The 24,778-nt window shown below is 48.2% G+C and overlaps 1 protein-coding gene across 1 annotated transcript; it reads right to left on the bottom strand.

The window, feature by feature from the left end:
* Positions 1–1,797: 1,797 nt before the first annotated feature.
* Positions 1,798–24,567, bottom strand: UCK2 (uridine-cytidine kinase 2). Its single transcript, XM_083507225.1, has 7 exons — positions 24,157–24,567; positions 16,820–16,979; positions 15,355–15,451; positions 8,023–8,165; positions 4,535–4,632; positions 3,559–3,607; positions 1,798–3,214 (listed from the first exon to the last, which is right to left on the bottom strand). The coding sequence occupies exons 1-7, from the start codon at positions 24,277–24,279 to the stop codon at positions 3,075–3,077; spliced, it is 810 nt and encodes a 269-aa protein (XP_083363351.1). The 5' UTR covers positions 24,280–24,567; the 3' UTR covers positions 1,798–3,074.
* Between the last annotated feature and the right edge of the window lie 211 nt (positions 24,568–24,778).

Below are 24,778 nucleotides of genomic sequence, written 5' to 3' on the forward strand. Positions count from 1 at the left end.
TGACTCTGAAGGGCAGGTATAAAGGGGGAGCAGAGCGGAGCGCAAGGAGTCCTGCTTTTTTTTTATTTAAAAAAAGCTTTGCGTGTCCGCGTCTAATCTTGTCCCCTTTCTAAAATTTATTTATTGGTGCATTTTTCTTTTTGCAAATCTACCAAAGAATGAAATCAAATCAAATCAGGATTGAGAGATTTTTCCGGGATGGTGCTGTGTCCCGTTGGTGTAACAGTGGTGGAAATGCTCAGAGGGCGGGCGAGGAGGGTCAGTTGGTGGGGTGAGAAATGTCCCTATTTTCATCTGAGGAATGTTTGCGGGGGGTGAATTTTAGCAGAAGTGTTCTGTCAACCATCTGTGCCCATCAGAAGTTTGACTGCTGCATTTCGCACCAGCTGGAGTTCTGGACTGGGCCTAAGGCAGGCTCACAAAGTTCACTTTTCAGCAATCCAGTTTGGAGGTCACCAGTGCATGGACTAGAGTGGCTAGACTACCCTTATCCAGATGTAGCTGATGGACCGACAACCTGAAACACTTGAGCCTCCAATGACAAGCAAGGCACCTGCTCCTTCAGAGGGAGTGCAACCCCATTCAGAATAGGAAATGGGTTTGTCAGCTGTACCTGGGAGCCGCCTACCCAGTCACACTCCATTGGTTGGCCCTCTTCCAGTCTGCCACTCCATTCTGTCCCTGGTCCAGGGCGTGCTCAGCCACGCCCTATGCCTATGTTAAGGAGAAACAGGTGTGCGCCACCAGAATACTGACCACCCTGCGCTCTGAAACAGTTGCCAATATCAGGCTCATGTTGACGTTAAATAGGATTTGGGGAGAAAATTGTGCCCTGTGGGATCCCATAGCAGAAGTGCCGGGGGGGGGGCAAAAAACACTCCCCTTGCCCTACTCGGTATGTACTCAACTGCACAGGGAGGAAGGGCAGCACCGAAATACAGCACCTCCCAATACATAGTCAAGGATACTGTGGTGCAACTGGTGCAGGGCAAACTTCAGAAATCCTCTCCTCACATTACCATGACAGGCATCCTTTGGGTCTCCCTCCCGCTGGCCCCAACTAATCTGCTGTTGCAGGCAAGGGGGGGGGGGGAGCGAGCCAGATGGTTGGCTTGGGCTGTCACTCAAGTTAATCCACTCAATGCTACAGAAAGACAGCTTCAGCCCAGCTAAAAATGTCTGGTATCATGGACAGAAACTGGCCTTGCCTTTCTGCTGAGCAAGTGTTTCATGCCACCTCAACCGGTTAAGGGTTGTGTGCCAAAGAACAAAATCAAAGTGGTTCTGGGTTAACATGCGAGCAGGGAGCTCAGGGACAGGAGGTCCAAAGCGGGGGAAGCTCAGGATCTCACTGGCCCCTTTCTCCACAGCATGCATCGTTTTGTGAAAGCCCTTTCATCTCTCCCCCAAACTTCCTTCTAAACTAAACAGCTCCAGATGCTGTAAGGTCTCCCCACAGGTGATTTGCTCCAGCCTCTTCATGATTTGAGTTGCCTTTTTCTGCACCTTTCGCAACTTTATTTTTAGGTGCAGCAACAGCCCATTCTCCTTTTGTCACATGTTCCCAGCCCTCATTCATTGTTCAGAAAAAGAGACCATTCTAAATTTTGCAAGGCATGTTACGATAATGCATGTAGAATGGCATAGTTTATGTGTGCAAACAGAACTCATGCATACACATGAGTTCAATGTGTATGCTACAGGAGATCTTTTTAAATACAGAATTCTAGAGCGCCTGATGTTACGCCTAGGAAAGCGTAGTCAGCGTGACCAAAATTATAAACAAAAACCACAATACACTTTTCATGCCACCTTTATTAAGTCTGAATATTACATCTTGAAAGCAATAATTACGGAAAAGAGCAAAGTCCCAAGAGTTCTCCCACCTGACCTTATCCAGAAATTCCATCTAAACCCTGAAGAACAAGCCTCCTAGACTTGCAGGCAAAACAAGTGGCTCTTCCTATTCCCCTTCTAGGACAGGAGCAGGAAGCTGCTAATATTTATCTGTGGCTTGTCAGCCAGCCAGGACCCAAAACACCAGAGAACATTCAAGTACCTTCTCTCTCCAACCACACCATTAAGGTGGGTGGGGGTGGTAGAAAACATTGTTGACTGCTTCAATCTGTATCAGCACAACCCTACACTGAGCACCATGGCACACGCACCCCTTTTCCTGTGTCCTGGTCACTCCCCATTCATTCCCAGGGCCCAGTCAGAATGCTCACTATTAGCCCTGCTCATCCAAGTCAGTATCTACATTGCTCCCTGGCTGGGATGGACACACAACACTCTTGTGTTTAGCACCACTAGGATGAACATGCAGAACTTCTGGTGATCCAAAGGCATCAGATGAATACCAGTTCTGAGGCTGGCTCAGGAATACTTGGGAAGGCAGAGAGTATGTGGCCATATAGTCACACGGGTGCAGGCTTAAAGCCAAGCAGCACTTGGGAGCTGTGTCTGCCTTGCTCTCATCACTTTTAAGATTAGCCCGTTGCAAAACTATTGCTCAGCAGTAGGGGGATGAAAACGGGCATTCTGAGCCCAGGTGAGACTTCAGTTGAAACCTTTTTCTCTTAACAGCTCCCCCATCTCTCATCACACCAGAGCCCAATGATCTACATTTCTGAAAGCACAAGCCAAAAACAGTGCTTTCCTTACCCCCTTCCCTCCCTTCTTAGCTGATAATACAAACCTGAGGTCCAGATGTGATATGAAGCTAGTGGCAGAGCCATTTGGGCACCCAGTTCTGGTTCAATTCCTTCCCTCAATGCCTTGCACACAGCACCATCTTCCCCAAAGACAGAGATGCCACCTTTCCATTCCACAAAACCTAGAAATCACCAGCATCCTCACTGTAGGAATGTATTGCCCCGTGTTGGAGTTTGGAGCAGAGCCACCCTAGGAAGGCAAAATCTGACCATGGAAGCAAGAGTCCTTAGCACAGACTCATCAATCTATCCATTAGTCAGAAAAGAAGCCACCAAGCCCGGCAAGCGTGTTTGTACATGGGGCTGTAAATACAGGGCAGGAACCAAGGGCATTCAGTTCCTAAGGCAGCAGCCCTGAGGTCAATGTGGCCGGCTGCTTGCTTCCGAGTGCTGCTGCAGGCGGGGAGGAGCGTAGCCATTCAGGCAGCCGTTGGGCTGGCGCTTGCCAAGGCCTCCGTTCAGAATGTCCTGGATGTGCTGCACAATCAGATTGATGGCCACTGGGCAGAGAAGAGGAGGAGTGATTAGAATATAGTCCGCATAGAGTCCCAAGTTTCCTTCAAAATGCCTCATCGCCCTTCACACATACTCAACATCTCAGCAGCTCTAGCCACACCATGGTCCTCTCTCAACAAATCTATCCTTTTCTTGGAGAGTTGGAAGGGACCCCAAGAGTCATCTAATCCCACCCCCTGCAATGCAGGAATAAGAAAAGGAATTGTTGCATTGTTTCCAAGGCTGTAGAAAGCCAAATCCTCATAATTACCCTCTCCAGTTTCACATTCTCCAGAAACAGCTGCACAAGTCAAAAGCAAGTATTGTACTTGGAACGTCAACTACTCACCAAGATTATCCACGCCCCTTGGGATAATCACATCAGCATACTTCTTGGTCTGCCAGAAAGATAAAATCACATTACAGGGTGCTGCAGATGAAATCCAGAGCTGTTACCCATACCCGTTTGAGAGAACTGCTTTATAATTTTTTCTCCTCAGCTCAAACAGCTGATGAAGTAATGAATGCTGAAAATACCTTTCCTTGCTCCCCTTTTCCCCTGGCAGAACTGCTGCCAGCTTCCACATTTCACAGCAAAAAAGAGGCGACTTTGTGGCCCCTTAAGTACATAAGGAGAGCCTGCTGGATCAGGCCAAAGGCCCAACTAGTCCGGCACTCACAGTGGCCTCCCAGAGCCAGAGCATAACTCTCTCCACCTGTCAGTCCCAGAAACTGCAATTCAGAGACATATTGCCTGACAGTGGAGACAGAACACACACACAGTGCGGAGTAGCCACTGATAGCCCTTCCCTAAACTGGAGACAAAGAGAAAAAACATGCACACCCATGAGATATGGATTTGTGTGCACTTTTACACAGTATCTAGTCTACGGAAGTTTATGCCATGATACATTTGTTACATCTTTCAAGTGTGACAAAACTTAAATAATATGGCAGCTGTTGCAGGATCACTTGAGGAAGCTCTGCAGAAAGAGACCCTGGAATTGCAGCAGGGATGCATTCACAGAAAGCCCTCAGCCCTTATGGTAACAGATAAAAGTGTGAGAAATTGTGACAAGTGCAAAGAGCCTGCAAAAAAACCAACTTCATATGCCACAATTTATTTTGAGCACCTGTTTGTGGAATGTCCAGCACAAAAATATCCAAAGTTAATCTCTCTCATAGACAGGAATACAAAGCTCTAACTGGGAAGAGAAAGCACCCAACAAATCTTTCCCCCTTGTGAGCCTCCCAGGCACTCACAGAGGCCAGCCCAGCACTGACAGAGATGCAAAAGCCCTGGGGCTACCATATCCTTTACTCACAGGCAAGCAGAATTCTTCAAAGGCTGGCTTCACAAATGTAATATACTGAGATAAGATCTGCTCCAGGTCCCTGCCTCTCTCGCTTATGTCTCGGAGAACTGCAGGGGGGAAAGAAACCATGAGGAGGAGACTGACAGCAGCAGAGCTAGAACACAGCTACACTGACAGGTTGCCCAGCCAAGCAGAATATGGTGCTCTAAGCGGCTTGCTTTTTCTTTTTCTGCAAAGAGCAAGGCTTAAACTACAGAGATAGTTTTTCTTTAAACAAAGGAAATAAAACTTGAATACCAAAGAGACTTCCGGGTTGGCGCGATCAGGAAATGGCGGATTCCCTCCGAGCTGCGGAGGGAATCGGCTCCACTGAGGACGGGTCTTGCCGCGCCAGCAACGCGGGGACCCTTAGAAACCGCAGGCGCTGAAGCCTGCGGATGGGCAGACTCGGTGGGCGCCTTAAGCGCCCCCCGACCCACAAAGAGCCTTTTTAAAGGCTGCGGAGAGGGTACGGAGGGTGGCGTGGCGCTGAGAGTCGATCGCTACCTCGGTGGAGCGAAGCCGCGAGCCAGGACTGGAGAGCGCTGACTTCCTTCCTTGAAAATTGGACTGAAAAAGAATAACCCGTGAGTAGATGGAATTTGGCTTTAAGAAACTTTTCCTGTGAATTCGAGACGACCGGGGTGTGTGCTAAAAGGAAGTCCGCACCCCCCTTACTTACAGACAATTCTAAGCAAGGAACGGAGAACTAAGGTGGAGAGGTTATTTTGTCTAATATAAAAGAAACTAACTTCCACGATTTGACAAAAGAAGTGTTGTACTGGAGAGTGAGAGTGGAACTTTGGAAATTTTTGATGAAATCCCCCCCCCCTGGACCAGGGGGAGTCCCGCGTTTGAGCCTGTTGAAGAGGAATAAGGAGTTTGACAGCTGTCAAAAGAGCTGTCAAAGGGACAGTTTCAGTTAAAAGTTTGTTAACTAATATCTCTCTGGACTAAAAGTGCTATAAATTGAAACAAAGTTGTTGGAAATTTGAAAGAAAAACAAAAAAGATTTGGACTGTTGGAAAAAGTTTACAAAACAACTAGAATCCCCCTAGGGGGATTCTTAAGGTATTACAATGGCTGCAGATGGAAAATTACAGGCACAGATAGACAGGATGTTTTTTCTCGTGGGAATATTGCAAGAGCAGAGCTTGACTATGAATAAACAACTCATGACCTTGACCTCTGGAATAAGTAACTCTGCTGAATGCATTAAGGACTTGACAGGAAAGGAATCTGCAGCTGAAATAGAAGTGACATCTCAAGAATTGGAGGAGAAAGTACAGATGGGAAATATCAACAAAAAGCCTACAATGGTGGAGTGCAAGGAAAAAGACTCTTGGAGTACATGGATTATAAACCTGCAAAGGATGTTAAAGATGAAGGAGGGGGCCCCTAAAGTATTTGGAATACAGGAACTTAAAGGAAATAAGAAATATGATTGGGGCTCCCCTGTTGAACATGAAAGACTGGTTGATTTTTGGCAGCAGTTGTTATCAAGCATCCTGGTGGGAAGAAAAACTGGAGTGACGGAGATTAAACTGCCTCGAGACCTGACGACCAACATAAAGGATTTCCAACAAAACCGGCGGAGAGGAACTGAAAGAGATTTGAAAGTCTCGGACGTGAGGAATCCAGGCTAAAAACTACTGCTGACTTTTATTTGAGAAGGGACTAGTACCTGGGGAGGGGGGGAGGGGAAAGCAGAATTGTAAAAATGTTTATGAATTTTGGGTCGGGTGAATAGGGCCTACATCTAATATAAAAATGAAATCTGTGGAAGGGAACTTGGGTCGACCTTAGGAAAGAATCTAAATGTTTATAAGAGATGGGGATAAGAAAAATGGGGTTAATTAGGAAGAGTTATATCAAAAATATTAATCTATAGGTTAAGGAGGAGAAGCTAGAACTTGCTGAGCTAATTATGGGAATAGGGATGTAAGAAGGGGGGTGGGGGGGAGTCCAGGGAATAAGGTTAGGAAAGTAAGGTCCTGAGAATATGCTTGTCTTGTTTTGTTTTTGTTGTATTTTTGTGTGTTTGTCTTTAAAAATTTTTGAAAACCCAATAAAAAATTATTAAAAAAAAAAAAACTTGAATACCAAAGTGTCCCGCCGCAATAAGTTAATAAGAACAGGAACTTGTGCTGAGTGGGGAAAATACAACACTGCGCTACTCAAAGCCAGCTTGGAAAGGAGTATGAGACTTCTGCAATGCAGAACAAGATGCATGCAAGACACCACAGGGCCACTCCCAGGGTGCTGAACAGTAGCCTTCACAGACGGTGGGCTCAGCAGCCCCAACAGCTCTTAGCTGTGCCCGCCTCCAGGTTGCTCGCATGAGGAAGCTGCTGACCCTCCCAACTGGAGGCGTCCTTCCAACTGGGAGATGCTGCTGGACCACGGGGTCTGCAGGAGGGAAGGGGAGGCCCAAACCCTATACAAGCCAGGCTAGCCCCTCGGGGGCAAAAGTCACATCCCAGGGGGAGACAGCACCCAAATGGGCCTTTGCAGGTGCCCCACAAACTCTGCAGCCAGGGAGTAACCTCCTGGGGTGAGGAACTCCCGGGGTACCCTGTACAGGCGCCCCAGGGGGCCAATGTTCATCCAGGCGAGTTCCATCTTCACTGTAAATGCTCCACCGTTCTCCATCCATTTTCCACCTCCTCCACCCTGAACCACCAGGAGCCTCCAGAGGTTTGCAAGGCCCTGGGGGAAGGAGGCAGCTGAAGAGAGCAGGAGGGAGAGAGAAAACTACTGCTGGAGGCAGAAGCCAAAAAGCAGGGGGCGGAGGAACAGATTGAGTGTAGGAAGACAAAGTAAAGGTTTTTCAAAATGGCTTTCCCAACTTTTCTGTGCTGTGCCTGGGGGCTGCTGGCAGAGGAAGCAACAGTGTCTTGCAGTGGAGCTGGCAGAAGTTGAACGGGCAAGGGGGCTGCCCTGCCCCTAGATGTACCCTTTCGAAAGGGTGGGTAATGACAACTCACAAAGTACCCCCTTCCTCCACTCTTGTCAGGGACTGAGTAGAGGAGGCGGAGGAATGGTGGATACCACCTCCTCCACCTGAACCTACCAGAGAAGAAGGAGACAGCGTAGATTGACAACAGGAGTTTGCGAGAGGTCACAGCTGAAAGGCTGCAGAGGGGAGAAGCTGGGAAATATTGGGAGAGGAATAGGAAGCAGCAGCAGCACCAGGGGAGAGACAGCTGACAAGACTCAGTGTCTTTAGAAAGCATTCCACCCCTCACCCCCCAGAACCCGGTGGGCATTGAAAGTAGGAGAGCAGAAAGCTCAGATCAGCCAACACGGAAGCCTGACAACTATAGGAAAACAAGGTTTTCCCTCACCACCACCACGTTATCCTCAAGTGCAATGCTTTGCTTTTGTACTGTTGTGAACTTCATTTTTAAAATAAACTTTTTTACTCCCCTCTTCATCTGAAAAGGCTACCAATTTACCCCTGCGGGAGAGTCGGGTGTCTGCATCTGTGTCCACAAAGAGCTTCATCTGGAATAGGTCCCGAACCTCTTGGTTGTAGAAGGCCAGGATGCCCTCAAATAACACCACATCCGCAGGGTACACAGTCACTGCCTCTTCTTTGCTGTTAATAGGCGCAAAAGAGATTAATGCATGGTCAGGAAAGCCATGCAGATGACAACAGGGTCTGATCCAAAGCTCTTATGATGCTCCTGTTTTTGGTTTTTTTTTTTATTAGGCTATTGTTCACATTTAAATTAGTTTTATTTATTTGTATATGTTTAGGTAACATGGAGCCAAAACATGGCATATAATTATTTATATAAATAAAATTATTGGGACCATCCACATAGGACTGCAATTTCCTGAGAATTCTTTTCAGCCCAAGAAATAAGTGAGAAAACCTGTGGACTTTGATTGGTTTAACTTCAAGAAAAGGAAGGGATGAGCACATAAAGGATTGTTTTTTTCTCTTTCCCAAGCCTATCACTCAGAACTCAGTATGCCCGTGAACTACAACTGAGGACTCGAAAGTTCTCAAACAGATCCATGAACTAAAAATGGTAGTTTAGGAACAGACAGACAAAAGATCTGCAGGAAGCAGCCTCATTTTTGACACATGGAGTCACTCCTCCAAAGAGTTCAAGACTTTTGTTGCAAACTTTTTATAGTTCTCAGCTGCTTCTTTTAAGGCACCAGATATGCGCATGATTCTTAGATGGGTGCAGAGTAATCCTCAAGTGAGAGGCATATAACCGATAAAATGAACCTTGGTCCATAAAAGCTTATGCCCTAATAAATGTGCAAGTTTGAAGGCATCCCAATATTCTGTTTTTCAAACATTTTGTGAGGTAGTATGTCTTGAGCCAAGGGACGCGGGTGGTGCTGTGGGTAAAATCACAGAGCCTAGGACTTGCCAATCAGAAGGTCAGCGGTTCGAATCCCCGCGACGGGGTGAGCTCCCATTGCTTGGTCCCTGTTCCTGCCAACCTAGCAGTTCGAAAGCACGTCAAAGTGCAAGTAGATAAATAGGTACCGCTCCAGCGGGAAGGTAAACGGTGTTTCCGTGCGCTGCTCTGGTTCACCAGAAGCGGCTTAGTCCTGCTGGCCACATGACCTGTACGCTGGCTCCGTCGGCCAATAAAGTGAGATGAGCGCCGCAACCCCAGAGTTGGTCACGACTGGACCCAATGGTTAGGGGTCCCTTTACCTTTACCTTTACCTATGTCTTGAGGCATACACTACAAAACAACAGAATTATAAGACTAAAGAATATAAGTACTGAATTTTAGCATCAGAAATGTCACTAAAAATTACTTTAGATGTTTCCAGTGGTTTTTGTTTATTTCTACAGCACTACCCATGGATCCTTGGTTTCATAAGCAAAGATAACAAATCTGGAAGGTGTTTATAATCTAAACTTGAATAGTGGTGAGAGACCTTAACACTGCATGTTCAAATATTTTTTATCAGCACTGGAAAACTACACAAAAGTATTGGAACAAGAGAAACCAATATACAGTCCTACCTTGGAAGTCAAACGGAATCTGTTCCAGAAGTCCATTTGACTTCCAAAACATTCTAAAACTAAAGCGCAGCTTCCTGCAGCCAAACGGAAGCCACGGAAGCCCTGTTGGATGTTTGGCTTCCAAAAGAACATTTGAAAACCGGAACACTCACTTCCAGGTTTTGTCGTTCGGGAGCCAAAACGTTCGAGAACAAAGCAGTTCGACTTCCAAGGTACGACTGTATACAAAAGGTGGTGGGGCAGGGAGGGTGAGGAGAAGACAGGAGCTGGAGACCACTAGGAAAGGACTTTAATTGGCAATTTCTATACAGTGGTGCCTCGCAAGACGAAATTAATTCGTTCCGCAAGTCTCTTCGTCTTGCGGTTTTTTCGTCTTGCGATGCACGGTTTCCCATAGGAATGCATTGAAAATCAATTAATGCGTTCCTAGGGAAACCGCCTTCAGACCAGGTCCGGGGACAGTCTGTCCCCGGACCTCTTCTGAAGGCTGGGGGGGGGGGGGGGACAAGGGCTTTTCTTCCCACCCCCAGCATTTTAAAAAACCCTGGGACAGCGGAGGACTTCTCCGCTGTCCGGGGCGATCTTAAAATGCTGGCGGGCGGCATTTTAAAATCGCCCCGGACAGCGGAGGATTTCTCCGCTGTCCGGGGCGATTTAAAAGCCCCTGGGAAGGCAGGCAGGGGGGACAAAGACTTTCGCCCCCTGCCCGCCTTCAGAAGGTGTCCCCGCCCCCCCGCCCCACTTCGGAACAGCTTTCCGAAGTGGGGCGGCTGGGGCAGGTGTCCCCGCCCCCCGCCCCACTTCGGAACAGCTTTCCGAAGTGGGGCGGCTGGGGTAGGTGTCCCCGCCCCCCCTCCCCACTTCGGAACAGCTTTCCGAAGTGGGGCGGCTGGGGCAGGTGTCCCCGCCCCCCCTCGGAACAGCTTTCCGAAGTGGGGCGGCTGGGGCAGGTGTCCCCGCCCCCCCTCCCCACTTCGGAACAGCTTTCCGAAGTGGGGCGGCTGGGGCAGGTGTCCCCGCCCCCCTCCCCACTTCGGAACAGCTTTCCGAAGTGGGGCAGCTGGGGCAGGTGTCCCCGCCCCCCCTTCGGAACAGCATTTTAAAATGCTGGGGGTCGGGAGCGAAGCGTTGCCGACCCCCAGCATTTTAAAATCTCCCCGTGTCCCGGGAAGATTTTAAAATGCTGGGGATCGGCAGCGCTTCGCTCCCGACCCCCAGCATTTTAAAACCTCCCCGGGACACGGGGAGATTTTAAAATGCTGGGGGTCGGCAGCTAACGCTTCGCTCCAGACCCCCAGCATTTTAAAACCTTCCCGGGATACGGGGAGATTTTAAAATGCTGGGGGTCGGCAGCTAACGCTTCGCTCCCGCCCGCCAGCATTTTAAGATCGCCCGGGGCAGGGGGGGGGAGGCAGGCGGGGGGGAGCAAAGACTTTTGTCCCCCGCCGGCCTTCAGAAGAGGTCCTCTTCTGAAGGCCGGTTGTGGGCGAAAGTCTTTGCTCCTGACCGCCAGCATTTCCCTATGGGCTTTCGTCTTGCGATGCAAGCCCATAGGGAAATTCGTCTTGCGAAGCGCCTCCAAAACAGAAAACTCTTTCGTCTTGCGGGTTTTCCGTCTTGCGAGGCATTCGTCTTGCGGGGTACCACTGTAACTTTTCCCCCCAAAGAGGAAGACAGGTGACACTATTCTCCTTTAAAGGAGGAAGCTGCCAGAGATTATGGGCTCTAGTTCTCTTATCTCAGTTTTTTCTTCTCCTCCTCCTCCCACAAATGCTATATCCAGGTTTTTGGGGCTACCTTTCTGCTCAAATAAGTTACAATCATAGAATCAGAATCAGGGTTGGAAGGGACCCTGAGGATCATCTAGCCCAACCCCCTGCAAAGCAGGAATACACAGCTGTCCCATACAGGGATCAAGGTTGTAATAACCTCTTTCATGTGGTAGCTCCACAGACTGTGGTACCTCAATGTCCAGTGCTTCCAGTATCCTTGCAGCTTGTGCCACTTCATTTGTTGAGAAACAGCAGCTTAAATGCAAAGCCCCAGTGAGAAGCAGGTCTTGCTTTACAAAGGCATTCTGTGAAATGGCAGTGAGATTTGTGCTTCTGGAGTTTCAGGGCAAGGATCCTGATACATTTGAAATTGGGACCCAATCCAAGTTGCACAAGATGTTCTGACTCTCATCTCCGCTAGCCTGAAAGGGTACCTAGTGAAATGTATCAAGACTGCCTGTTGGTCTGCCTGTTGAGATCTTGGTCCTAGAGTTTAATTAGTTGTTTTATGTCTTCCTCTGCCACTGCATGTCCAGGCATACTTCACTGATCCATTTAATTAAAAAAACTTTCAGGTTGACTTCTTTGGATTTTCTCATCCTCAAATTTAAATGTCTCCTGTTTTCAGGTCACCTGCCTGATAGTGGAGTGCTTTATTAGGGTGAGCTGTTTTCTTACCTTCTTATGATGTTAACTTTCCATGTCACAGTATTTACTAGTATTTACTGCAATTTCTGTGTCCATTAATTTTAATAAGATTTCAGCTTATTTGTAATAAGACTTCTATTTGTAATAAGACTTCATTCCAGGCTGAGAAAAGTTATTGGCACGTTAGAAACTGGCAAGGAAAAGTGCCCTTCATTGGGACTCTGCATGGGAGTTTTGGTGACTTTTGACAGTCTGCATTCACCACCAGATAAAGCTCAGTTTTGCTAGCTGATGTCCCTGAGTAGTGCAGCGCTTCTTGTGCCAGAAACATAGGATTTCAAGTTCACTTCTTTCTTCTGGACCATCTACCTTTCATCACCCAGTTTTTAAAGCAAACTCTGAGTTTCTAAATTAATCTGTTATTTGGGTGTACAGTGGTACCCCGCAAGACGAACGCCTCGCAAGACGGAAAACCCGCTAGACAAAAGGGTTTTCCGTTTTGGAGGCGCTTCGCAAAACGAATTTCCCTATGGGCTTGTTTCGCAAGACGAAAGCCCATAGGGAAATCTCCGGGGACCTCTTTTAAATGCTAGCGGTGGGGAGCAAAGCCTCCCCCCCCCCCGGCCTTCAGAAGAGGTCCAGGAAGGCTGGCGGGAGCCGAAAGGCTTTGCTCCCCAGCGCCAGCATTTTAAAAGCAGTCCGGGATAGCAGGGAAGCGCTTCCCGCTATCCCGGATGGCTTTTGAAGGCAGGAGAGGCATGCCGGCAAGTCTCCGCCAGCAGCGGCAGCGCTGCCGCTGCTGGCGGAGTGCTCCGCGAAGCCTGGGCGCACTAATGTCAGCGCGCGCAGGCTTCGGGATGCGGGCGAGTCTCCGCCAGCAGCGGCAACGCTGCCGCTGCTGGCGGAGCGCTCCGCGAAGCCTGGGCGTGCTAATGTCAGCGCGCGCAGGCTTCGGGATGCGGGCGAGTCTCCGCCAGCAGCGGCAACGCTGCCGCTGCTGGCGGAGCGCTCCGCGAAGCCTGGGCGCGCTAATGTCAGCGCGCGCAGGCTTCGGGATGCGGGCGAGCCTCCGCCAGCAGCGGCAACGCTGCCGCTGCTGGCGGAGCGCTCCGCGAAGCCTGGGCGCGCTAATGTCAGCGCGCGCAGGCTTCGGGATGCGGGCGAGTCTCCGCCAGCAGCGGCAGCGCTGCCGCTGCTGGCGGAGCGCTCCGCGAAGCCTGGGCGTGCTAATGTCAGCGCGCGCAGGCTTCGGGATGCGGGCGAGTCTCCGCCAGCAGCGGCAGCGCTGCCGCTGCTGGCGGAGCACTCCGCGAAGCCTGGGCGTGCTAATGTCAGCGCGCGCAGGCTTCGGGATGCGGGCAAGTCTCCGCCAGCAGCGGCAGCGCTGCCGCTGCTGGCGGAGCGCTCCGCGAAGCCTGGGGGCGCCAATGTCAGCGCGCGCAGGCTTCGGCATGCCGGCAGAGGTCCGCGAAGCCTTGGCCGGACAGCTTTTGAAGGCAGGCGGGGGGAGCAAAGACTTTCGCCCCCGCCAGCCTTCAGAAGAGGTCCAGGACCTCTTCTGAAGGCTGGCGGGGGCAAAAGTCTTTGTCCCCCCTGCCTGCCTTCCCAGGGGCTTTTAAATCGCCCCGGACAGCGGAGAAGTCCTCCGCCTTCCCGGGGCGATTTTAAAATGCCGCCCGCCAGCATTTTAAGATCGCCCCGGACAGCGGAGAAGCCTTCCGCTGTCCCGGGGTTTTTTAAAATGCTGGGGGTGGGAAGAAAAGCCCTAGCCTTCAGAAGAGGTCGGGGGACAGACTGTCCCCGGACCTGGTCTGAAGTCGGTTTCCCTAGGAACGCATTAATTGATTTTCAATGCATTCCTATGGGAAACCGTGCATCGCAAGACGAAAAACTCGCAAGAAGAAGAAACTTGCAGAACGAATTAATTTCGTCTTGCGAGGCACCACTGTAATGGAATTATGCAGCCACAATACTTGATAAGTCACACCCCATAAAATCTGTATGTGTGATTTGCTGCCTTCTCCCCACCCCCAAAAATGGATTTGTTGGTTTAAAAAGGCATTTCTGTTAAATTTCTCACTGATATCTTCCCCAAGTGCTAAGACTGCATAACTGTGCCTCCAATGATAGTTTACAATGTTCTGTGGGATCTGGGAATGCAAAACTAAAGTTGCTTCCTTTTTATTTTTTCCTACTGGGAATGATCCTTGTCTGTAGGGCTTAGAATGGACAGTCTTGGATTTGTCAAAAAGAAGAGTTTGGATTTGATATCCCGCTTTATCACTACCCAGAGGAGTCTCAAAGCGGCTAACATTCTCCTTTCCCTTCCTCCCCCACAACAAACACTCTGTGAGGCAAGTGGGGCTGAGAGACTTCAGAGAAGTGTGACTGGCCCAAGGTCACCCAGCAGCTGCATGTGGAGGAGCGGAGAGGCGAACCCGGTTCACCAGATTACGAGTCTAACGCTCTTTCAGTCTGACTGGATTCAGGATTCTTTTCTGAGAAAACAGTACAAAAAGGAGATCAGGGAAAACTCCCTGCTGATATGTCACAACTTGCTACCTCCTCAGGTTATACAAACTAAAAAGCAAACATAGAAACATGAAAAGAACCCATCCACATTGATAAGTGGCCCTGTACCAAAGGAGCCTAAACTGAGAGGATGTAAGAGATGCACGCACAATGTTCACAGTCTGCTTCCATGGATCCCTTCAACTTCTCTGAGGAGTCCAGCTTTAAAAGGCCCCTCATCATTTGGAATAGCGCTGGTCTGTTGGCAGGAAGAGGGCAGATGCAATGGGGGAGGAGAGGAAATTATGTCTCGTCATCATCATTGCCATGGAGTTGCCCAAAAATAAACTCTAGACCAAGTACCGCCTACCATCTCAGACCCACGTCTAGAGCAAACATGCCTTTCAGGAACCATTTCTTAATCTTCTACCATGTAGTTGCATACTGGGGTGCTCATGTCGCGACCAGCCTTGGGGCCCAACCCACCAGTTGAAGACCACTAGGCTACAATTCACCGGATTTGGAATAGTGGAACTGAATGAAGGCAACAGCTCCTTTCTTGTCATTTCATTGCAGGGAACGCACCCGACACAACATGGGAGTCCACCTCTGTTTTCTTCTACCAAAGCAAACATTAGATAAACAGGAGGGAAGTAGGAAGAACTGTTTTACAATTTTCCTTCGACTAGACCATTAGATATTAAAGGTTGGTTTCGGGGCAAGATGCAGCATTTACATTTTATGCAAATGTTTTCCACCATGGGCTCACTGGAAGGATCTGCTAATGAAAAGCAATGCAGACGGAAAGCGCCACATCCAAAGCACAGAGCAAAAGAGGGGAGAAGCAGACTTACCGAGAATGAGAGACAAAGTCATAAACGGGGATCTGAACTGTTTTCCCTTCCAATATCTCCCTAAGAGTTTTGACGATCAGCTCATTGTCAAAGGCATCTGTAGCAAGAATGAGAGAGGGGAAGTTAAACAGCTGTGTCTCTCAGTGCGAGGCAGGTCTCCCTAGTGAGGCAGAGGAAGCCTCAGAGGAAAGCATAAACGTCCCACAAAACCTTCCTAGTTAGGTGAAGTCTTCTGGATCACGAGAAAGATACAATTTTTGGCTAACCAGAAATTGTGCCTGCCAGGTTTCTACCCAGCCCCACTTGACAGCAGTGGCCAAGGAAGCCTCTGAATGAAAGGATGGCTTGGAATTAGTGGGCTCTGACTGCAGCACCAGCCAAAAAAGCCCCCAAACTCTTATTTCCAGCTCTGGAACAGGAAAGGGAGGGGGGCCTGCCTTTTTGGCTCTACCTGGCAAAGGTGATCCAGGAGCCTTGGCCAAACAGCCTCTGGGTATTGGTGGTGGTGGGGGGAATCACTGGGTAGCTGCCAGATAATTCCTCTCCAATTCTGTAGTTTCAAGCTTGGGAGAAATGGTTGTCACACTCAGTGGAGAGGAACAGTCCTTTCATCAGAGTGAGCAAGATTATCTTTGCTCTCATGGTTCCTTTCTATCTGAAATAAGTTTACACAGAACTTTCCACTGCAGTGGGAAATCTGGAGCTTGGGAATGAGTGAAAAGGTCTCTTCAGCTTTGGTACCTGTACAATTGGGGGGGGGGAGCCAACAGGAGGCCTGGTTTCTACCTTGTTCTTCCTCCCCCTGCTTCTTTGCTCTTTGCTCATTGTAGTTTCACCTTGGCTTTATATTGTTTTCCACTATACTGTATATCATTGCTTTAATTTAATTTTTGATAGCTATGGATCAACTCTACCTCTCTTTTTCTGAGACCTGTAACCTGCTAATTTAGGTAGCCACTTCATCTACAGAATAATCAAAAATTATTCATTACTTATCATTATAACTTCAATAATCAGTATCATGAATGATCAGAACATTGTATATTATGTAACTTGGGTAGCTGAAGGGAAGAAAGAATTGGTTAAGCTTGTACTCCAAGCAAATTTAAAGTAGCAGGATGAACATAAGAGGTTTGCAGGGGAAAGGGTTATTGTTTTGTTTTTCTTCTTATTTTATGTATTTTGTGTTTTTATCTTGCATTTTTTTTGCTGTGAACTGTTCTAAGCTCTATGGATGAAGGGCAGCATATAAATTTAATAAATAATAATAACAACAGCAGCAATAACAATCTATCCTATTGTCAAGGTGGGGCCTCCTCTCAACAGCTCTCAAATGATCTCTCTTGAGCAGGGCAGGTTGTTTTGACATTGCAATTTCCCAGTTCTGTCTTTGGGAAGTCTAAGTAGAAGCTAAGGAAAAAGCCTATGCCCCTCTACTCCCTTCCCAGGCTTCATGATGAGTTACCTGGGTGGTCAAAGTTGAACTGGCCTTTGAGAGCTTTGGCTTTTTGCTCTGTACTGAGCACACGATAGAAGCTGTCCTGGCTCAGAATCACCACCTGTTTCTGGCGATGGTCTACTTCATTCTGACCAAGCAGTTGGACTATTTTGGCACAGACAGAGGACTGCAAAAGATGCAAAGTGAGAGAGAGAGAGAAACATAATCTGAAGTGGACTGAAGGACTGACAGGTGTTGACCCTCCAGTTGCAAAGGACCCAACTTATCCGCAAGCTTCCAAGGGGCAGGGCGCTCCTCTGGAAAGGAGTACGGCAACATCTGCCAAATATATAACTGTGTCCCCTGGAAAGAACAGAAAAGTGAAGGCCCTGCAACACCTAGTCCAGCAGGAACATGTTCATAGGACAGGGATCAAGCATGTAAAACTTTTATAAATGTTGCAGGCATACTTGTCCTTCATTAACAGGCTGTCCTTTCATTCCTGTTAGTTTTTTTCTTATTCATAGAATCCTAGAGTTGGAAGAGACCACAAGGGCCATCGAGTCCAACCCCTGCCAAGCAGGAAACACCATCAGAGCACTCCTGACATATGGTTGTCAAGCCTCTGCTTAAAGACCTCCAAAGAAGGAGACTCCACCACACTCCATGGCAGCAAATTCCACTGTCGAACAGCTCTTACTGTCAGGAAGTTCTTCCTAAGGTTTAGGTGGAGACACAGCAGCATTTAAATCTGCAAATTAAAGATGATTTTTAAATATACACCCCAAGATAACCTGACAAATCCCAGAATTTACAGAAAGCCTAGACAGACAAGAAATCCTGCCAACCCAACAGAGTTGACACACAATGCTAGGGTCAGTTAACAAAAATAAAAAAAACAACAAGGAAAATGGAGCGAAGATGGCAACAGCCCATTCAGGCCTGTAACAGCTTAAAGCAAGTGTCCTAGAAATGGGGATAAGTTAGTAGGGTACAAACAATGAAGCTTAACAGAAACCCTTCCTTCCCTGAACCACACAAGGAAGTTTTAGAATCACAACTGTAGAGTTGGAAGGGACCCCCAAGACTCATCTAGTCTAATCCATGCAATGCATGAACCCCTCACAGATGACCATGAAGGAGAGTGACATCTAAAGGGAGGCACATGGAAGAGGGAGCAAGCTTGTTTTCTCCTCTCCAGAGGGTAGAACCCAAACCAATGGATTCAAGTTACAAGAAAGGAGCTCCCAACTAAACATTAAAAGGAACTTCCTGAGCATAAGAGCTGTTCAACAGTGGAACTGTCTTCCTGGAAGGGAGGTTTTTAAGCAGAGGTTGGATGGCCATCTGTCAGGGATGCCTTATTTGAGATTCCTGCGTTGCAGGGGGTTGGGCTAGATGACCCTTGGAGTGCCTGCCAGCTTGACAATTTTATGATAGGCAACACTTGAAAGAGAAACCAAGCTTTCATTTTCCCCCCATAAGATATTTATTGAAATTTTCAGAAAGTAAAAACAGACAAAAAAGAAAAAAATACAAGAAAAAAAGATACAAAAAAGAAAAGAAAACAGATAAAAATAGTTTTAAAAAAACTAATCCAATCATCATATATTTTCATTAACTTATTTCCCGGACCTCCTCATGCCTCCCTCCTCTGTATTCCAATTCATATTCCAGCAAATCCTTCCCCTCTTTCAAATCCTATCCCTAATTCATAAAATTCTATCATCCCATTACTTTAATCTATTTCATCTTATCTTATACATATATATAAAAGAAAAAAAACACCTTAAAATTTGAAACTTAAATCTTAATTTTCACCTACTTCTCCTGACCATAACCTTCTTACCTATTTCTTTAAACATTTTATAAGAGCCAAATAAATTCCTTTCAACATTCTCCTAACATTCATCAATTTTATAAAACGGTCCAAATGGCAAAAATAAAAATAAACAATCCAATATTCATCCAGTGTCTCTTCCTCCTGGTTCCGGGTTGTCAGTCCTTTTTGTCTTATTAGTCTAGCACATTAACCTGGTCACCTTATATCCGAGGCCCTCATGTCTCTTCCATGTCCCTTCCGCTGCACTTTTTCATATTTTCCTTTTATTCTTGGGGACTCCGGCTTGGTGATGTTTTTGACCCTTTTCAACAAGTCCATCCCTTTTCCGCAGTCCAGACTAAACTCAATGTAGTTTTTAAAGTCATGTTCCAGATTCCCTTCAAAGTTAAGCGCCCACACTGCTCCAAACATATGGCGGCCCCTTTCCACTCGAAAAGCCCAAATCTCCCTATACAGGGGGTCTATCCAGCCTCCCAATTCCAAACCAAACCAGATTTTACCAGTGGCAGCTGCAGTTCCCAAGAATTCCCAGGAGTTTGTTACAATTTCACGATTCCCCTCTAGGGGGAAGAGTTTCTTGTTGTTCTTTCTCTTAAAACAATAGCAATAAAGTTTCTTTTTTACGATACCTTGTCCATATTTGTTCTTTAAACAGACGAAAGGAAACAATGGAGTAACTATGTTTCTCTTCTTTTAACTATCTGACAAAAACCTTTATTTCTCGTCAATGAGCTTCAAAACGTCAATTCTGACACCCCGCTCCAGGGTCAGGACGGTGGAAAATTACTTTACTTTAAGTTCACGTCTGCAGGTTTAAACAAGTCAAAAAGGCTCCCCCTTCTTCTCCTGCTACCGAAGGGGGGTCCAGCAATTTCAAATGGTGAAAGTCGATCCTTTAAAATGGTTTTTAAGACTCTAGTTTACGTTGTCTTTGCTTTGTTCTGGCTACAAGGGATGAAAGGGTGACTTCCTGTTTGATCCTTTCCGTTTCAATACCAAATTAGGGTAGATTTCTAAGTCCAAATTCCTTTTAATTTCGCCAATTCTTGTTAAAATTCAAACATTCTATGTTCCAGTACTCACGATTATTTTAGAAGCCAAATTCTCCCAGGAAAAAGGCAGCGCTCTTCGGCAACAACTGTGCGGCTTCGCTCCGCAGAAAAAGCAATTGACTCACAGCACCGCGCCACTTCCCCCCTTCGCTTTGGAGCCCGTTTGTGGGCTCCTTTGCGGGTTGGGGGGGCGCTAAAGGTGCCCGCCGAGTCCCACGGTCACAGGCTTCATCCGCCTGTTTTTTCCAGAAGGGTCCCCGCTTCGCCGTAGCGGAAAAGACCCGTTTCGTGCGGAGCTGGTCCCTCCAGTTCAGAGGGAGTCCGCCATTGCCGGTGGCGCCACCCCGGAAGTGGGAAACCAAGCTTTCAGAAGGAAAGCTGTATTTACAGCAGCTGTACATCCTAACTATGATAAATGTAGGTCTTTACAAGATCTAAAATCCCGTTGTACATGTAAAACTAATGGTGTAAAGCCTGCTTTCCTTAGAGTTTTTAATTATCTGCACTCCCAAATATATTATTAACTTGTGGCAGGATTTAAAACTCATCTGTTTCTGAATGATTGATTTGTTAGCGGGAGAAATTCCCATTCTCAGCAAGTCTCCCCCTACCATCTGGGTATAATGATGGTGGACTTTGTATTGACATTCATTTTTAAACTGTTTACAGCAGGGGGCTGGTCCACTGTCCCTCAGACCTTGTGGCGGTCCTGACTATATATATATATTTTTTTGGGGGGGGGGAATGAACAAATTCCTATGCCCCACAAATAACCCAGAGATGCATTTTAAATAAAAGGACACATTCTACTCATGTAAAAACATGCTGATTGCCAGACCATCCATGGGCCAGATTTAAAAGGCGATTGGGCTGGATCTGGCCCCCGGGCCTTAGTTTGCCTACCCATGGTCTAGACTCATTAGAAATAACTTGTTTATATAATATCATGAGCTGCTGCTGCTCACCAGTGGACAACTACCATTTGTTTTAGAGTTGACACACTAGTCCACAATCATACCTACACTAATATCCTAGATATCGCAATATTTTCGGTAAGCCAAAAATCACTTCTCCACAGGGGAAAACCAGCAGAAAATGCTTAAAGAGAGTTCAGATAAGGTGTGTTAAACTCTAGCCTTCCATTTAGCCTAGCTAGAGGGTTTTTCCTGTTTTCTTTTCCGTATGTCAGAAGCTTGTGTATCCAGGAGCAAATTACACTTCATTCTTAATCTGTTGTACAGGAATCATTTTTAGCATTGACTAAAAGCAAGAATCTCTAACAATAAAACTGTTTTCTGCTCAACTATTGAGAAGTGTACAGCACATCCTAGATCACAGGTTAGGGCAGGCTTCCTCAACTTCGGCCCTCCAGATGTTTTGAGACTACAATTCCCACCATCCCTGACCACTGGTCCTGCTAGCTAGGGATCATGGGAGTTGTAGGCCAAAAACACCTGGAGGGCCGAGATTGAGGAAGCCTGGGTTAGGGTGTCCAAGGAATACTGGCTAAGCTGGGCGGTATCTGGTTTTCAACACTGTGATATACCAATACATCAAAATGTCTGAAATAAAGATGGAGCTATGTAGAGGCAAATGTGGTAATGTCTTGGCAACTGCTACTACTAACGGGTCTAAAAATGAAAAAAAAATTACTTACCTCTTCTTAAAATCTTCCTTTTTATACGGAGGGGAACTATTTAGGGGGAACAAACAACATAAACACCCCCAGAAAATAAAAACACTTCTCCCCTTTCCTTTTTTTGCCAGTGGGTAGGTAGGAGGGAATAAAAAGGAAGCAGTAGCAGCACATAAGGAAGTATAGGGTTGGTGAAACAATGTGAGAACGCAAAGGGAGGAGGGGAGAATTGGGAGAGATCATGGGTGAGAAGGAGAAAATGGGAAAGATAACAAGGGTGGGGAGACTATCACACACAGACATGCAGAAGGGGAGAAGTGAGGAAAGAAGCTTAAACAGTAGGGCAAAGTTTTTGTTTTTATTCTGAAGTAAATAACGTTTCACAGGAGAAAGGAAGGGGGAAAAGGGCTTCCACCAAGAAGCCCAGAGCCAGCTCAGACCGGCATCTCCATAAGCCACCTGCCAGCCTGCTGCACCACCTACTAGCCTACTTAAAGCAAGAGCACCTGAGGGAAGTTTCTGCTGGCTGCTTTTGCCAGTGCCTTGTGACTCACTGCCCCTGCAGGAGGTAGCAGAGAGCTGAACTGCACAGGAATCAAAAGCAGCACTGGCTGGCTATATGTGCATAGCACACCCCCCCCCCATGATTTGTGATATATTGCCAAGAAATAAATTATTAAACAGTTATCATGATACAGACTTCAAAAAACAGTTCTGAATATTATATTGATACCACCCAGCCCTAGAAAAGGGCTTAGAAAGGAGGAAGATTTTGTTCTGCCATATGGTCCTAAGCAGTCACCACCATGACACCCCTCTCTCCATATACTGGCAGAGTATCTAGGAGCACAGCTTCCCATTGAGCCAGAAGCGGTTTAGTCCTGCTGGCCACATGACCTGGAAAGCTGTCTGTGGACAAATGCTGGCTCCCTCGGCCTGAAAAGCACCCCATAGTCACCTTTGACTGGACTTAACCATCCAGGGGTCCTGGATTAAAGATCTCTCTCTTTATGTTATTTCCTTGCTAGCTGTTATTTTTGGTTCACATATAAGGCCCAAAGAGAACCTTGTTGATTTTTACCATGAGTACATCTGTCTTGTACTTTGGCTGCTTTGCACTGGAAAACAAGGAAAATTGGGGAGGTGGAACTTATTGGTCAAATACTTAAAACAGGAAGCAAACAATTACCGTATTTTTCGCTCTATAACACGCACCAGACCATAACACGCACATAGTTTTTAGAGGAGGAAAACAAGAAAAAAATATTCTAAATGAAATAGTGGATATATGATTTTTGTGGTTCATGCTGTAGCCACAGACATGTGATCTGACAGTAAGTTTAGAGTAGCCCAATGCAAAAATCCTGAGGATCCATGCTTTGTAACCACGGAGGAGGGAAGGAAGGGGAACCATGGATCCTCTGCTCACGACTGCAGCAGATCCCCCACCCGCAGGCATTCACTCCATAACACGCACAGACATTTCCCCTTACTTTCTAGGAGGAAAAAAGTGAGTGTTATGGTGCAAAAAATACGGTACTTTTTTCAATTATTTTTATTGATTTTCTAATTATTAAAAATCATTGCCAAATTAATTCAATTTAATAGGAAACAAACAATTACTGGCCACTTGATTCAGCTGTTAAAAGTGGGAGTTGTGATTTCAAACAAAAAAACCTCACTATTTAAAAACATCTCTTAATTTATTTTCCTAATAGAGCTCAGTAAATAGTTTAAGAAAAATGGAGGAACAGCTCTCAAGTTTCTTAGAAGCTGAGGGAATGGTGACATCTGTCTTGCCTTCACCCCTGACATCTGCAGAGAAACCCAGAACGGAAGCACCTGCTGCACTCAAAACTGCAAACCGCCATTTGGAAGGGCAGGTGCAAGATGAAACCTAGAATTCTGACATGCTGTTTTGCTTCAAGACTATCAAGTCTCAGGAACACCACAAAGCCTGGAAAAAATGTGGGAGCGGGTATCAAGAGTTTTCAAGTGGCTATTTTAATACAGTATATAAACCCCCAAGCATGCAGGGTCTTAAGGACTTGAGGGGAGAAAACAGAAACAAGACTAGAGTTTCATCAGTCCAGCTGCAGGAGAAGCAGAAAGAGAAGGATCCCACCAGTCCGTGACCATATTCCTGCCACCAAAGGATAAGCCAGCAGAGCAAAGCCACCCTGAGGGCTTTCTAGCTAAGCTCTCATTTTCCTCTAGAACAGGATAGTCGGAATCTGGCTTTTGTCTTGCGGGAATGTGGAGACAGCCAGCTAGCTGCACGAGGAACCCGACGGGGTTGTTGCTCATAGCAGCTTGCTCCCCCCTCAGCACCTGCTCCCAGCAACTCACCGGCAGGCCTGCCAACCTACCCCCCTCCCACCACTCCAATCTCTAAGGGGCAGGAGAGCGCGCCTGGGGAAAAGGGATGCCATCCTTGGACCTGTATTTTGGGGGGAACTTTTCGCTATTACCGTACACTACTTCAACGAGCTCCACGCGCAGCTGTTGCCTTGACAAAGGGCCACTTCTGGCCCCGGAGAACGGGAGCCCGCCCGATCCCCCTCTCGCGCGCTCCCGAGCCCCCGGCCGCCCCTCCCGGGCTCCAGCCAGCCGGCCTCAAGCGCGGGCGGGCGAGGTCGGGGCGCGGCGGCTGCGCGCACGTGGCGGGACGCTCTAGCCCCCCTCCCTCACCACTGAGGCGCCGGTGAGGTCGCAGAGCCGCCCCGGCCGGGCTGCTCTCCACCTGGATGGCGACAGTGCCTCTGAGCGCGCGCAGAGAGGCGCCTGGAGCGGGAAGCGCGCCGCCGCTGCCGCCGCCCGGCCCCCCGCTCACCTTGCCGCTGGCGGTCCCTCCGCCGACCCCGATGAGGAAAGGCTCCCCGCCGCCGCCGCCGCCTGCTCCGTCGCCGGGCGGCCTCCCGCGGCCCTGCACGCCCTGCTCGCTGTCGCCGGCCATGGCCGCTCCCGCTCGCCTGCGGCCGGCGCCTCCTCGGCCTCCGCGCCGCCTGGCCCTCGCAGGACCGCCCCTCCCGCCTGACGCACGTGGGAAGCGCCCGTCACGTGTACAGGTCCCCGGGGCGGCCTGGCTGCTCTTTCGTGTCCCTCGGCCGCATCGGGTGCAGCCCGCGCGCCAAGAGAGTCATGCGTCGGCGAGAGAGGCGGCAGCTCCCGCCCCGGGCGCGTCTAGGGGCGCCTCAGAAACGGCCTTTCTCCTCGCGCCTCCCCGCTGCCCGCCGGCCCTGGCGAGGGGAGGCGGGAGATGGGAGGGCGGGCCAATCAAGTCCCGGCACCGCGGGGGGAAGCTGAGAGAGAGGCCGCGAGCGTCCAGGCCGCTGATTGGGGGAAGGCCCCCTCCGTCCCTCCCCCGCGTCCTGGCAGGGGAAGCTTGCGATTGGCCGAGCGAGAGCCGCGTTCTCTGCGCTGTCGAGACCGAGGACCAGCTCGCCTAACCGCCA

Source organism: Podarcis liolepis (genome assembly GCF_965112155.1).
Source record: "Podarcis liolepis genome assembly, chromosome: 6".
Classification (NCBI taxonomy): domain Eukaryota; kingdom Metazoa; phylum Chordata; class Lepidosauria; order Squamata; family Lacertidae; genus Podarcis; species Podarcis liolepis.